The sequence below is a fragment of the Pygocentrus nattereri genome, chromosome 9 (genome assembly GCF_015220715.1).
Source record: "Pygocentrus nattereri isolate fPygNat1 chromosome 9, fPygNat1.pri, whole genome shotgun sequence".
NCBI classification, from domain to species: Eukaryota; Metazoa; Chordata; class Actinopteri; order Characiformes; family Serrasalmidae; genus Pygocentrus; species Pygocentrus nattereri.
In genome coordinates, this window is record NC_051219.1 from 12,911,469 (window position 1) to 12,927,654 (window position 16,186).

General features: G+C 38.6%; 1 protein-coding gene across 4 annotated transcripts in view; it reads right to left on the reverse strand.

Moving 5' to 3' along the window:
* Nucleotides 1-2,403: 2,403 nt before the first annotated feature.
* The window catches only part of LOC108435570 (cyclin-dependent kinase-like 5), a 130,145-nt gene continuing 116,362 nt past the window's right edge, over nt 2,404-16,186 (reverse strand). For 2 of the 4 annotated variants that reach the window (XM_017711503.2, XM_037541296.1), the window contains exons 13-18: nt 15,134-15,239; nt 13,326-13,434; nt 11,800-11,905; nt 10,527-10,649; nt 6,467-6,646; nt 5,208-5,740 (exon numbers count right to left, since the gene is read on the reverse strand). In XM_017711503.2, coding sequence (XP_017566992.1) covers nt 5,384-5,740; nt 6,467-6,646; nt 10,527-10,649; nt 11,800-11,905; nt 13,326-13,434; nt 15,134-15,239 — 981 coding nt within the window. In that variant the 3' untranslated portion in view covers nt 5,208-5,383. Of the gene's footprint in view, nt 5,741-6,466; nt 6,647-10,526; nt 10,650-11,799; nt 11,906-13,325; nt 13,435-15,133; nt 15,240-16,186 lie in introns of all 4 variants that reach the window. The other 2 variants (XM_037541297.1, XM_017711504.2) reach the window with 2 other exon arrangements.

Below are 16,186 nucleotides of genomic sequence, written 5' to 3' on the forward strand. Positions count from 1 at the left end.
AAATATAATATCAGCATTTTCAGTATTTAGTTTGTCCACACTTCACAATTACTACAGCTTCCATTCTTTCCAGGAGACTCAGCCGTTCAAAGAAATCTGCAGGGATGATTTTCCACACCTACAGAAGTTCAGTTCTACCAAGTTATCCCAATTACAAACGTACACCTATGAAACCTTACTCCACATCTCAGATGTTCAATATTAGTGTTGGTGTTTTAGCACAAATGTTCTTCTATTTGGTCTATTTCCATTTCTCAGTAACAGCTACACATCAGCTACACATCCTTTCAGACTTGTAGTGTTGAGTGGTCTTTTATACTGGAAACGTGAGTGAGGTGATTCAAGTATCTGGTAGTATTGTTGGCTGATGATGGGGTGACATGTAAACACATGCGCGCACACACACACGCACACACACACACACACACACACACACACACACACACACACACACACACACACACACAGTCCATCTCTTTGTCATACACACGTACTGATTTATTATTGTTTATTTTACAATAACCTGATGGTGTTCTCTACTTCTATCCTGCTTTCTGCGCAATGAACGCTGGGTCACCCCTCTCTGTGACCCAGAAAGATAAGTGGTAACTTGTATTTAATTGCCTTAACTGACTGGAAATAAACAAACTGATGCAAATAATGTACACAATTGAAACAAGTACATTTAAAACGTGGACATAATTTCCAGATGAATATGTTTTTAATAGTGACATCTGGAAAGCCCAGAAATCCACAAAACACCTTTTCTCTGCTTTGCATAGAGGCTTTCATTCCTAACGTTCTGGGATGATACCAGAAGGGGCCGGAACATGTACAGTATATTGAAAGATTCCCAAAATATAGCTATTAAAGGTAAGGTAAAATTACATTAACATACATTTCTGGCTTAGAACACATATCCAGCCATCCTAAATTTGGTGTACTGTTCCTTTAAATCTTAAGCTGTTGCATATTAATGAATGTCACAGGGCAGATGAACCTGAATATTCATTATTTACAGTGACAATGCTAATGATTTAGAGAGAGAGGTGGCCAGAGAGAGCAAGCGGTAGAGAATGATTGGTTCGTTGGTTAGGATAACCTGAGAGAAATGCAGCAGGAACGCTGAAGAAAGACCCCGATTTCCGCTTTTGGAAATGAGAACAGAGTCCACAAGGTTTATTGAGAGAGATTACTGTCCATAACAGGTGTAAACAAGAAACAGTTTGAGAACTGAGCGTCTCCCTAGTAACGGCATTAACCTGTGAAAAAAAAAAAAAATACTCGCTGCTGCAGATGAAACATTAATCTATGCTACCATGTCATGTCTCTATTAGACCAAATAAAATCGTTTCACTTGTTCTCAATAGCTGATACGCTGCTATAAATATAACCAAATCAAAAGTCACACATTGGTATTAGTGTAATACACCCAGTGTCTATAGTAAAAACCCTTTATCCCAGGTTACAGTTAGTTTACAACAGAGACAGAGGTCCACTGTCACGTCTTAAGTCGCAGTGCCTGGAATATATCGACTGCATATATATCACAAGTATGATGCAAAAGACTCCTAGATAGGTTGTGGATACTCTAAGTTACAGATGCTGCGATCGTTATTGTACACTGTGTGCGATGATACTCACCACATCGTGGGAAGAGCCACAAGCGTTTCATCTGAGAACTGTATTCAAAGTGCACTGTTTAAGGAATACTCCAGTTTATCAACCTAATCTCAGTCTGCACCATCTGTATTGTATAGCTGATTACCACGGACAATAATTTCCACGTACACGACTGTTATTAAGTACACCTCCTTGTTTCTACACTCTTTGTCCATTTTATCAGCTCCACTTACTCTGTAGCTGCACTTTGTAGTTCTACAGTTACAGACTGTAGTCCATCTGTTTCTCTGATACTCTGTTACCCCCTTTTACCCTGTTCTTCAGTGCTCAGGAACCCCATGGACCCTCACAGAGCAGGTACTATTTGGGTGGAAGATCATTCTCAGCAGTGACACTGACGTGGTGGTGGTGTGTTCGTGTGTGTTGTGCTTGTGCGAGTGGATCAGACACAGCAGGGCTGCTGGAGTTTTTAAACGCTGTGTCCACTTACTGCCCACTCTTACCCTGTTGGTCCACCTTTTAGATAGCTCATCTGTTTCTGCACAGTTTGTGTTGGTCACCCTCTAGTCCTTCATCAGTGGTCACAGGACGCTGTTGGCTGGATATTTTTGGTTGGTGGATGCTTCTCAGTCTCAGCAGTGACACTGAGGTGTTTAAAACTCCAGCAGCACTGCTGTGGACACACACTAACACACCAGTCAGTGTCGCTGCAGTACTGAAAATGATCCACCACCCAATAATATCTGCTCTGTGAGGGTCCTGACCATTGAAGAACAGGGTTAAATGGTGCTAACAAAGTATGCAGAGAAACAGATGGACTACAGTCTGTAATTGTAGAACTACAAAGTACCTGCATGGTAAGTGGAGCTGATAAAATGGACAAAGAGTGTGAGACAAGGAGGCCAGTCTGTGTATACTCCAAAATAAGCCAGCAGTACACTTTAAATGATGAAAGAATGAAATGCAGTGAACGTATCGCCAAACCAGTGCTGAGGAATGTTGTAAGTAAGCTTATGGAAGTACGCTAGACGCCCACTTCATGCACTGGACCCACTGACATCAAAGGAGGTTTCAGAACTAATGATGTGGGGATTAGGACCAATCGTGGTCTGGGCGAGGTTGCAGAATGAATAATACAGTGATTAAGACCTATCACAGTCAGAGGGAGGTCTCAGACCAAACTACACAGTGACCAGGAGTTCTGTTTAGCACACAGCATACTGTACACACTCAACCCACTGTGTTGTTTGGCCTTTAAAGACATTGTTTCAGTTTATGTACACTGCCAGCTTTAAAATAGAATAGAACTGCCAGTTGCTTCAGTACCAGCCCACTGGCTTCAACTGTAAGAATAAGAAATTGTAAAAAATACCCTTTGCTAAGCATTAAAATTATTGTTCATGGCATACAAATTACATATACAGGCAAACGGTAGGTTGAAAAACACTTTAAGGCTGGCTTTACACAGTGAAAATTTCATGCAACTAGCTACATGCAACATAATTGCATTGGCACTGGCGCAACGTGGCATTTTCACATACCAACTCGTTTGATTACTCCACTAATTTGTATTTTTTAGATGTGATATTCTTCTCGATATAGAAAACGACCCACGATGTGTTATTTGCATATTTGCGTCAACTTTGTTGCTGTTCTTTTCCAGTCATTGAGATTGCTTAAAATGCCAAAAATACCTAAACTTCATCATTTTAATCTGTTCTGCGCATGTTAAGCATGTTATGTGGTCTGAATAGCTGTTTTATGAAACTTAGTTTCAAATAAATCTCAAGCAACTCATTTTTAATGAAACTTTCACAGTGTAAAGCCAACCTAAGGCTGGTTTTACATGGTAAAACTTTCATGCAACTAGCTGCATGTTGTGAGTTGCCTGCAACGTGATTTTCATGCAACTTGACAGGCATAACAGATCATTTCAAAAACACTGAAAGTTGCATGCAACCCATTCAGTTACTCCACTGGTTAGCCAAAACAGCAGCTTTTTGATGCACTATATTATTATGAAGTTAAACCTTTGGAAATTAATATTAGCAGCTGTCGTCGTAGTACTACTTTGTAGTCATTTTCATAATTTGGATCTCAATGAATCTAAACTCTGTGTAAAATTACGGGGTGTCAAAATTAGGGGGTGTCAAAAGAGAAGAGTGTTTCTAGCTACTTAACTGCTAGAAGAACAAATCGTGGCACAGTCACTAGTTGGCACCACTGGAACGATTAACTTCTGTTTTATTCTTGTCGAGTGATCTGGTGAAATCAGTGGTTTAAAAGCATGTCATTTAATGTGGTCACATTACTGGCATTTTGACTGACTATTTCATGAAATTAGGTCCATGAAGTTGAGCTGAGATTTCACATTGCGCAACCCAACAGAAATTTTCATTCATTTGAATTTCAAGCAACTAAAGTTGCAGAAAAAATTTCAGTGTGTAAAGCCAGTATCTAAGGAAACCAAAGTCATTTGACAACATTGCGTAGAGCTCTTATTTTGTTCTGAGAAACACAGGAGTTAAGGCTATAGATTTGTGATGGAGTAAAAGTGTGTCAGTAAGAGGCTGTGAAACTCTCTGGGTCTCTGGTGTTTGAGGAACTCCTGATGTATGTAGTGTGATGCTGGTGTTAATGCCATACAAGCTAAACCTAATATATTTACAGTAGTGAAGCAATTATTCCAAATCCAGCTAATTAGCCTGCAAACTCTTGCTTTAAAGAGTTTATTTTTTGGATGCATATTTCTGTGCTAAGGTATTTACAGATCTTCTTGGCTTTTGACATCTCGTGTAACTACTTACTACTACTCAAGTCAATAGCAGTATTTACTGAAATATTTTTGCCTTATCCGAAGAAAATCTGCTGAACTTTGATAATGTGGTGGCTAGTTATTTATTGTGTTTACATATTGCAGTAAGCTGATTATTGAACCTACTTTCCTCCACACAATCATATATTCAGATGATCTCTACAGAGAAAGAGTTTAAAAACTAATTTTTCCTGTGTTGGTCTCAAAATATTGCAATAAAATAGTATTTACAGTGTTTAAATAACACTAAACCTGAGAATATACAAATGGAATCTGGCTTTTACACATTTGAACAAGCTTTTTTTGTTTAAAACTTATGCAAACTTTTGATGTGTACAGTATGCAGTGAACGACTGCGGCCAGCAGGTGGTGGTGTGACGCTGCAGGATTTGGTAGGAGTCAGAATTACTGAACTTGACTCTGGCTTGTCCTTTAAAAGCTCTCAGACATGTTGCCTGTTGCATTTTATTAGCTAACAAGTGATAAACATCAGTCTATTATTAGATCTGGCTCTTAGCTCCTATGTTTAACCCAATGTTTAAAAATAAATGTAACGGAAAAAGTTGCAGCGTATGTCATAATGATGCTCTTCTTATAAACTTATATATTTCATACACAAACCATTCAACATCCTTAACCAAATATAAGAATTATATGCAGAATAATGTATTATAACTAGTAATTATACATCTTATGCTTACATAAACATATATATGTATATTTTCATTGAAATTATATTTATCCAATAACAAAAAATACAGTAAGTCCATAAATAATATTACAAATTCTATTAAATATGGAAGATTAAAAAAAAAAAAAAAGATTAAGACATGTCCAGGCCTACCCTTAGCATTCATGAGAGGTCAAGAACACTGTCCCTCACTCTCTAATCCTCCAGGCCTCAGGGCGGTGCTGTGGTTCAAGAGCTTTCTGAGCTCCCTCGGCTTAAAGAGCCGTCTCTTTCAGGTCGTTGAGGTTTGGCATCCGTGATCGAGATGGGCGGCCAAATCCATGTCCGTTCTGGCCTGCTTTGGAGGCCAGCTGGTCTGGGTATGGGTTTCCCTCGGCTCGGGCCAGAGCTGCCGAGTGCCACGTGGACTCCAGTTGACCTGGGAGAGGGTACTGACGGGACTTGGACTGACTCGAGCCCCCTCCCACATGACCCCGGGATTCCACAAAGCTCCCGCCTTTAGAGGAACCTGGGTTAGAGTGGGGGAAACGCAGGTCTGGGGTGGCAGGTTGGTTGGAGGAGGATGAGGAGGAGAGATGAAGGAGCTTGCGAAGGGACTTGAGTGGCTGGTTCTGAGAGGAAAAAAAAGAGCAGAGTGTCCAAAAATGACCAAGATATCAGCATCGCTGCAGACTCCAAAGTCATTCCATATTTCAATTGCTATATTTCATAGATCAGCAAGCAGCTATGATGAGACTTTTCAGCTGACTGGCCAGATGGGTTTCACTTTGGCTTCTCTCTCTGCGGTCTGGGATTATATTAGCCATATGTGCTGACTGAGGGCCAGCATGCTAACTGCAGCGTTTAGCTCCTCTCAACATTCTAATCTAGGCTACAAAGTTAAGCTACTGAGTCAGGCCGTCATGATTGGTTGTATAGGTAATTGAGTTACCCACCAATTTAATCTAGCAATTGGAGTTTTTTTTAAGTTGTACACCTCAAGTGAAATTTAGATTCATGTTAATTTCAAGCAACTAAAGTTTAAGTGTGTAAAGCCAGTATTTCTGATTTATGCGGAAAGTCAAGATAAATTGTTATTCCTCCAAAAAACACCTTCTTTAGAACTGATTCAATTTATTGTTCTTGCCTAGTGATCTGTAAATAACAGGTAAAACCTATTCAAAATACAATTGGCTGCAACAGGCTACTTCTATGATAAGTAACTTTTTAAGGGCTAAATTTAAGAACATTCAAGCTACTAATCTTCTCAGTATCTAATCTAACTAACTAATCTTCTCATCTCTTTAGGTTCTTTGTAGATGTTTTTACTTTGGCAAAGAGAGGCCCCCCTGCAGTACCTGAGAGTGGGCTTCAGATATCCTCTCGGCTGGCCACTCGCTGTCTCGTTCTCGTTCCTGCTCTCTGTCCCGGCTCCTCTCACGGTCTCTGCTGCGTGTCCGGTGCCGGCTGCTGCCCTGGTGACCGAACGACCTGGACGACTTCTGCATCACCACCTGATCCGGACCTTCATTGAGAACCTGACCAATGACGTGCAACACAAAAGCTTTGAGTCACGCTAAAAAAGCATCCAATCCCGAGCCAGGACCACCCACCACGTATATCCCAGAAGTTGATGGGAGAGAGGTGGAGAAGCAACCATCTTCCAGTTTTACACTAGTGTGTATGGTGCATTCAGACATTCCTTTTTAGCTTGTACAGTTGGAAAATTGTCAGATTATTAAATGATAAATAGTAGTTGTTTTAATTCAGGTGCCATTCAAGTGCAACTTTGTAGTAAATTTGAAAAATCGAAATGTTACAAGGTCATTCAAACGCAACATAACACTATTTTTAGGTGAAAGTGGAGGAACATACAGTCCATACTACACAGCCACACTTGTATTAGTAAGTGTAGAAAATTATTTTCCATTATTACAATAACATCTACATCTATATTTAAAAAAATGATAAATGGATGATGTGCTTTTTCTTGCGCCAACAGAATATGTGTGAATTTATAGTCATATGCAGATGTTTGAAGACCCCTGGTCAAATTTGATTGAATTTCTAAGTGGAAGCCAAATAACTTAAATAAGGAAACAAACTTAAATAAGATATTTTTTAAATTTCAGTTCACAATTTATGTTTGTTTGCTGAGTTTAATATGTTGGAAGAAAAAAAAACAAAGTATAAAATGTGCCATCTCTTTTTTTTTTACAGCAAATAAACAGTAATTGTGCATTGAATTGTGTTCTCTGTAGTGGATGTGTGAACATATTTTTCTCTTACAAATTCAACAAATCAAGTAATTTGAGTGGAGGCGCCAAAGGTTTTGCATGGAACTGTAAATATGGTGAAGCTTACTAACGTAAATAATGTAAAAATCAATTGTATTTCTTTAAATTTGGTCCAAATGGTCTCTGGTCTGCCTCTCTCCAGCACAACTGGATTTGCATGGAACCTTTCGTTGACCCCAGAAAAACCCATGTAAACCCCTTCAACATTTCCACATGCATATTCATCACATCATACATGCTGTGGCTACTGCTCAGCTAGAATCTGGAATGACACAATCATCATCATCACCACCATAATCACATCATTATATGTGCCCTGTGAAGCACCAGATCTATGAGGTCTCACTACAGTTCAGCTACAATTCAGAACACTGAACAATTAGAGCTCAGTAGGGCTGCTCAATATATCATTTGCTAATAGTCATCACAAACTGGGGTGCGGAAGGTTGCAATATGCAAATGAGCCACAATTATTCTTTTTTTTCATAATGTGTTGTGAGAATCCTGATCATTGTTCGATGTTCCACACAAAAGTCCTTACAGTTTTTTGATGAATAAAGTTCATGTGGTGAATTCTGGAGAACTTTTGCAAAATAATGAGGGCCAATCCTCAATAATGTTACAACAAGGGTATCTTTTCAACAGTGGAGAGCCAGGACTTTCTGGGCTTTCAGTTCGGGCCACACATTAAAAAAAAAAAAAAAAAAAACACCTCTACTATTATGCTAATTTCATCTAGCATCCCTATGGGATTCTAGTAGCATGCCAGCACTAAGCGAACACTGAGGCACGTTCATTTTTATGTCTGTTCTAAAATAAGGACAGACATTGAAACTCATAACAGACATTAACAAACATTTTACTTTGTATACAGCAGTTTTATATTAACTCCTTCAGTAGAGATCCCTATTATAGAGCTACTTTATGATGTTTCCTCACAATATTTTGTCCCACTTACTGAAAATCACCACATGATTACAAATGGACCAACTTATCATTCTGCCATGGCCTAATTTTGCTTTTTCGACTCAAGAAGTTACAAACAAAGTCATATTTGTAAGCCAGAAACTTAGGGATGCTAAATGGAATGTATAACGTGACCTTTCATCTCTTCTGCCAGTATAAATCGTAAACTTGATAGTGAATGAAAAAAAAACAACTCAAACAGAGCGATGACGTATTTACTAGTTAACCATCTGGAATGTACAGCTTCCCATTGACCATCTGAATGCAGTATTAATCTAACATGCAAGGCCTTCAGTTTAGCTCCAGAAAGCCTCTGCAACGGGAGTGCTAGCTTGGCTTGATCTGCCTAGATACCACCTAGATACCATCAGGAAAAATCCTGATTGGACAGTTTTCCAGTTCAGAACTGTACCCCTTTTGTTTTCCTATCCTATTAAATAATAATAATAATAAAAAAATGTAGTTCACTGAAAGGCCCTGAGGGTTCCCCACTGCTTTTTAATACGAAGTGTATCACAATATGTGGGAATATATTCGCAATATGTTTTGTCAATATTGTGCAGCCTTAGCACTTGGCACAGTAGATACGATGGAAGATGTCAGATATGAAATAATTATTGTACGTAACATTTAACATGCAACACATTTAGTACTTGCGATCCAAATAATATCACCAAAGACAAAAGATAATAGTGAAGATAATAGTGAACATCTTTCCAGTGAAGATGTAACAGAGAGTGCAACCATCTGATCACTGTCTTCCACATTTTAGTAGAAATCAGACCACCAAAGAAACTGTAGGACAACCTCATGGATCTAGTGAACAACGGAATACAAATACCGATCTCGCCCTGTGAATTCAGTATTGATTAATAATGTCTGAAGCATGCAACGGCACAGGTTTAGTCCGAGTAATGTTAGGTGTGTTACCACCCCAAATCAGAAAAAGTTGGAACGGTATGGAAACTGCAAATAAACAAAGAAAGCAGTGATTTCAAAAATTTTCTTTGACTTGTCTTTCATCGCAAACATCATGAACATTATGATATTTCACGTTTTGTGTCTGGTAATTCATTTAATTTCATTTATAAATATACATTCCTGCCATTCAGGCCTGCAACACATTCCGAAGAAAGTTGGGACGGGGGCAATGTAGGGCTAGTAATATATAAATAAGGTAAAATAATTAAACATATTCAGAATTTGGTACAAAAGCAGCATCCAGGAAAGGCTTAGTCTTTTAGGAGCAATGATGGGCTGAATGGGCTGAGGATCGACAGTTTACTAACAAATGTGAGAGAAAATTGCTGAAATGTTTAAAAACAATGTTGCTTAAGAAAGACAGAAAGAAATTTTGATATTTCCTCTATGGTGGTCTAAGAATTTTGGAGGAATTTCAGTGTTTAAGCCAAAGCTGAATAACTATGCTCTATGATCCCACAGATGGCACTGGATCAAGAAACGTCATTCATTTATAAGCGATGTAACTTCATGGGCTCAGAGGCATCTGGGATGGACCGCCATACAGTGGAGTCACTGCCATTGGCAAAGGTGACTCACACTTCTGTGATGGCAGCATTAATGCCGAAAAGTACTATTAGAGAGTTTGGAGTAATATAAGCTGCCTTCAAGAAAACCTCTTTTCCAGGAACGCCCATGCATATTTCAACAAGACTGCACACATTACAGTAGTGTGGCTGCGTAAGAAGAGGGTGTGGGTGTTGAACTGGCCTGCCTGCAGTCCCGTCCCCAACAGAGAACATGTGGCACATTTTAAAATGCAAAATGTGACAAAAGAAGACCCTGTACTGTGGCACACCTTAAAATGGAACTAATTGGAAGCATGGGACAAAATTACACCTGAAACGCTTCATCACTTGGTGTCTTCATTCCCTAAACGTCTTTTAAGTGTTGAGAAAAGGAATGGCAACACTACAGAGAGGGGTTTGCTTTACTATCTCACCTTTTTTTGAAGTATGTCGCAAGAACCAAAACGTAAAGCACTGAAGTAAGCGCTGTTGTATTGTGTTCAGTGTAACACAGATCAAAAATCATTTACAGATCACTGTTTTCAGATTCAGCTTTAATCAACATACCGTCCCAACATTTTCTGCTTTGGCATTGTATTAAGCGGTAAATTTATGGGCATTTATACCATCGGTGAGGCCACTAGGGGAGGTACTCTCTCAGAGGAGTTACGTTTAAAGCTAGTCTTTGAGTTAAACAGAGGGAAAAGACATTTCTTGATGACAGGACTTCTGCCTTCTCCAGCATCCACCTGCAATACAAGAGGCACAAGACTGACAGTGGGACACACTTCTACACAGCACTCATACGCAACACACTCACACTCGCACAAACGTACACTGCCATTTACGATCACTATTCTTTTCAAGAGAACCGCTTTCAGTTTCTCAAAGAAATCTACAGGGATGTTTTTCCACACCTCTTAGAAGCTGGTTGCATTTTCTGTTTCTCATGATCCAAGTAGTCCCTAACACATTCAGGGATGTTGACGTCTGGACTCTGGGGTGGTCAGTCTATTGTTCTAGGAACACCAGCAGCTTTTTTAAAAATTTTGTTTTCATTTCTCAGTGAGGGCTTCTCGACAGCTATACAGACTCATAGCATCGAGCTGTCTTCTCACGGTTAAAGGACAGACAGAATCACCTGTGAACTTTTAACATCTGAAGCAAAAATGGAGCTTCAGTCTCTCTCTCAAAGATGAAAGCTCTAAGTGCTTTGATGGTGACAGCTTTGGTGGTCTACCAGGTCTTGCACAGTTACTAGGAGTCTCATTTTTTTTAACTCAAGTTAAAATGATTTGCACTTAATGTCTGCTTTGACTGGAAATTCAATAAGTAAAGGGTGGTCTGTGACTTTAACACAGTGTGATGTTGGTACTCTTTAATTAGTCAGATATAAAATAATTAACAGGAAGCTGTAAATGTTAGATGTGTCCAATGCAATGAACACAGCTGTATAATATTCTAAAATGACTATGAAAGCTGTATAACAAAGTTATAACAAAAAATGATCCAGAATGTCTCAAATTTCAAATGTGATGAACAAATCATAACGTAGATAACTGCACAAAATATATAATCAGATAATTACAGATATAATTAAATAACTTCCTGTTGTCAAAAACTTGAAATACTGTCTTAAACAGAAATATCTTCTGTCAATATTTTCAATGGTAGCATATATTGCATGTGCACATGTAAACATCCAAACACATGTAGCACACAGAACATACAGACATGCCTACATACAATCCATACAATCTGAAAACTAAATACATTCAAAAACACCTGAAAAATCCCTCAAAACTAAAAAAAATCACGATGTTTACATTACATACACAAACACACACACATCAAACAACAGACAAGAGACACCATGTGGTGCAGTGAGGTAACACTGACCGTCTGAGACTTCTTCTTTTTCTTCTTTATTGCTCTGAAGAAGCCTTGCTTCTCCTTCTCTTTGGCTGGCTCTGGCGGACTCAAATCCAGTGGCTCAGGCCCCGTCCTAATAACACATGTAAATCCTGTATTGGTCACTGTCCTTAGATAGTGACCCCTGGAGGTACCTGTTAAAGGGTTTAATGCCCATATAACATTCTCTGTATTCTCTGCCAGCTGGCTAGGACTACTTTTGATGATTTCCATAACTGAGTTATCTATTCACTGTTACTTAAGACTGGGCAATAAGACAATATATATTATTGTCATTGTATATTATGCCACAATACAATATAAAATGCTTCTCTGAACATACTGTGGATATCATCATTATCTGTAGAACTGCATTTTTCAGTATAAAGAGATCAAAATTAGTCCCATATTACCGGATTTAGTGCAACACAGTGTGCCAAATATATAATAAAAATAACCGAATTCACAGTTTTTGATAGAATTTTTAAATGTAGCACTATTGGTTCTTTTTTCTATGTTCCAACTCATCAGATGTATATAAATAAATGATAGATGTGTAAAAATAAATACTGTGACATATTGTACAGTATATCATTAAAATTTCTTGAAGTACTCAAATGTAAAGAACTCAGAAGTTCCGAGAATTAACCTCTATAACGCTCTTGGTGGCTGAAATATAGCACCACTCTGAAGTATGAAAACAATCCATTGAGAGCTAAGGAACAGCCTCCACACAGCAGGGTTAGCTGTTGCAGTGTTATGCTGCTTTCAGATGTTTGCATTATTTTGTGCTTCATAGTGGTACAGGCCCAATAGCAGCATGAAGTCAGGCAAATGGTGGTATGATGACAACGTTACCGGCAAAAATGGATTATTATCTGAGCAGAGCATTAGCAGTGTAATGCTTACTTGAGGTGTGAAAAGACAGGCTAAGCTAAGGCATGATTTTCCTTTGTGGCTGGTTTGCTGGTGTCCATCTATTACCAATGTGCAAATGCAACATTAAAACTTAACCTCCTACAATACACAGTAAGATATGCCCACATAACCATTATAATTCAAAACAATTCATTTTTATGCACTGACTCATCAAAAACTTACTATACAATACCATACAATTTGCCCCACTTAACTCTTTTTGCTAATCATATTTGATGCACATTTATATCTTATGTACTTTGGTTGGAAATCGAATTTAATTAAATGAACATTTACGAAAACGTTACAAGACATTTATCAGATTTACTGATAATTACTGATATTTTACTGACAATTTACTAGGTTTTTAAACGTTTTTGAATCTTAATTATGAAACGTGACTCATCACTGCAGCCTTACAGCTTGCTACTGTGTTCAGTCTTTTTTTCAGACTAGCACTTCATGACACAAGCTGCCTGACTAACAGTGAAGAACAGTAACCGTTCTTCAAGTGAAAAGAACGCTAAGTGTGAATTGTAGCAAGTCCAGACTGTCCAGACTGCTCAGTGAGACAGTGCAGGGTTAATACGGCTCACCAGGGGTCATAAGTGGGCTGGCGTTTGGTGTGACTGCTGCTCTCCATGTTCATCCCTGAGCTCTGCCCGCTGCCCTCATGGAAAGCATTATCTGGTCTAGGAGAGGGCACTACAGCAAGAGAGCATAAACACACACACACACACACACACACCATGAATGAGTTTTAGAATTCAAATGAAATGCTTTTGTGTGTTAGAGCATCAAATATTTGTCTGAATCCATCAGGACTTGACTGCTCACATCAAGTTTGGTCAAATTTGGACATCATTTCTCAAATATGTGTGGTTGGTTAGTGTAGTGGTTAACACCTCTGCCTTCTACACTGTAGACTGGGGTTCAATCCCCACCTGGGCAAACACCCTACACTATACCAATAAGAGTCCTTGGGCAAGACTCCTAACACCGCCTTGGCCTACCTGTGTAAAAATGATCAAATTGTAAGTCGCTCTGGATAAGAGCGTCAGCAAAATGCCGTAAATGTAAATATACAGTGAGGTCTGAGAGCACTAGAGAAAATGTTTCTGTTCTGCACTACTTTCTAATTTAAAGCCCTGTTTTTCTTTACGCCTGATATAATCAGCACAACAAATTGATTGAAAAGCAGAATCATTAAAATTTTACATTAATTTTATAGTTTCTTAATATTTACTATTTCCCTGTTTAGCTTTAATGACAGTGTGCACTCAAGCTGCATGGACTCCATAAATTCGTGCAAAGGCCTTTGAGGAGCAGATCAAACGTACCTAAGTGTCTGCTAAGCACAAGCTTAATGCATAAAAACTGACCTTTTTGTATTAAAACCTCAACAAGGTCAGTATCACAAATTTCCCTGTTTTCCTATTTTTTTCCCCAAAATACTAAATCTTTCTGTTTTTCATTTCTAGGTTGAAATGAAAACAAATTTCAACACTACAAAAAATGGGATCTTGGCAAGTGAAATTATCTTAAATCTAGTCCATATATTTAATATTTATTATTATAAGATTATTATGAGATTATTTAACACATTTCTAGATATTTGTACTTGTTTTAAGTGATTTCAGTATGTCAAATTATCTCACTATTTTGGCAGAGAATCTTATAATAGCTTCCAACAATCTCAAAATGAAAAAATATTAGACATACTAATACTGATACTTAATATCAGACATAAACAATAACTAGATTTAATATCATTTCACTTGATAAAATCTCCTTTTGCGCAGTGAATGTTTTGCACCCCACTGTATGTTGGGCTTGGGGCAGAGACAAATTTATCGCTCAGTTTCTCACGGCCCACCTCCCACTTTTAACCGATTTTAGCCCACATTTCCTCCTGCTTTCATTTTTCTTCTTACTTTCCTCTTTGTCCTCATTTTCATCAACATAAAACAGTATTTGGGAGGCTTGAGTCACTCGAGTTGTTGACAGAATTTAACACCAAGGTTCACGGGGCCCACACACGTGAAAAAATGGATGCGCTGAAAATAAACAGTGAACTGATTCAGGAAAATACAGACGAATGCAGCCCAAACGACTTTTATTTTTCATTTGTTTGGCTAAATGAAACAACCGTTAGCTTGTGAGCAGCGCATTATGGAAACGGTATCCAGACTAAAAACGTCTGGGATGTTATGTAATGACCCTATAATTATCACTAAAGGGTAATCAGCATCCTATTGTACAGTTTGGGTCAGTTTCAGACAGAATTTTGGTAGATTGGGTTAATTTTGGACTGTCAGGTCAGGCCCAATTAAAGCTTTAAAGTGCGTGCATGCGTGCGTGTGTGTTTGTGTGTGTGTGTCTGAGTGCGTGAGCCCACTCTAACCTCTGTAGAAGCTGCCGACCCTGCGGGGCATAGACTCGCTATAGATCATGCGGTTCTCCTTGGACGATCCCCCGTCCTCTGGATGCTGCTCGTGATATATGGTTGCCTGCAACACATCACAACAACATAGTTCACCCGCACTGACACTCCCTGAATGCCGTTCAGATCAGACCTGAGATCGCTCTCTTTATATACTGGGGACAGCAAAGTGTTGATTTGTATTCAAACACTTGAACGTGAGTGTAAGTGGATAAATCCAGCAATAAGTTGGTTCTTTTATCTTCTGTAAACTGCAAACTTCAGGTTTGATGTCCAAAAACATTTAGCAGAAATCCTCATCCTATGGTCTTTAACTAGTACTTTCATCCCTCTATTTCTTCATTTTTTCCTATAGGATTACTTTTATTACCTCATAGACTATGATATTTAGTGCTCCTATACTTTAAACCCACAGCACATACAGTAAGGTTGTCGTAAGCTAGATAAGATAAACAGCCATTTATTTTTCCCTGTCTCTCGTCTTCTCTATCATTACAGCATTCCTGACTAAGATGTTGATCCCTCCAACATCCAAGATTCCACAGTTGTTCCAAAGCATGACATGTTTTTATACTGACAGCATAATGATTGTTAAACACTGTGACTCCTTCAATTACTTTTCCTGCATTGCATGAAAATGTAGACTCTTTTACCTCAAGCTTTACTTTCTAGTAGCTTGATTTTTATAGCACTTTGCTCAGCCTACAGTATATTCACAACAGAACAGCATAACCAGCAAAGCACACAAGTTCCATGAAACCAATAGGGAACTGAGGCCAGGAACATACTCCAGCACACAAACGCAAATAATGCATGTTCCTGCTGTACAAACTCACCATTCTTTCTTACAACAATGGAGCCCAAATCACAGAATCTGTGAATGGAATCTACTGTTATTCCAACAGTCACAAAAACCAAATTTGACAACAGTACTGAGTGCATGATGCTTTAATTGTTATATTGAAATGAAGAGGGTGACGATATACATGTTTAAATGAACAAATCAGGCTAGTG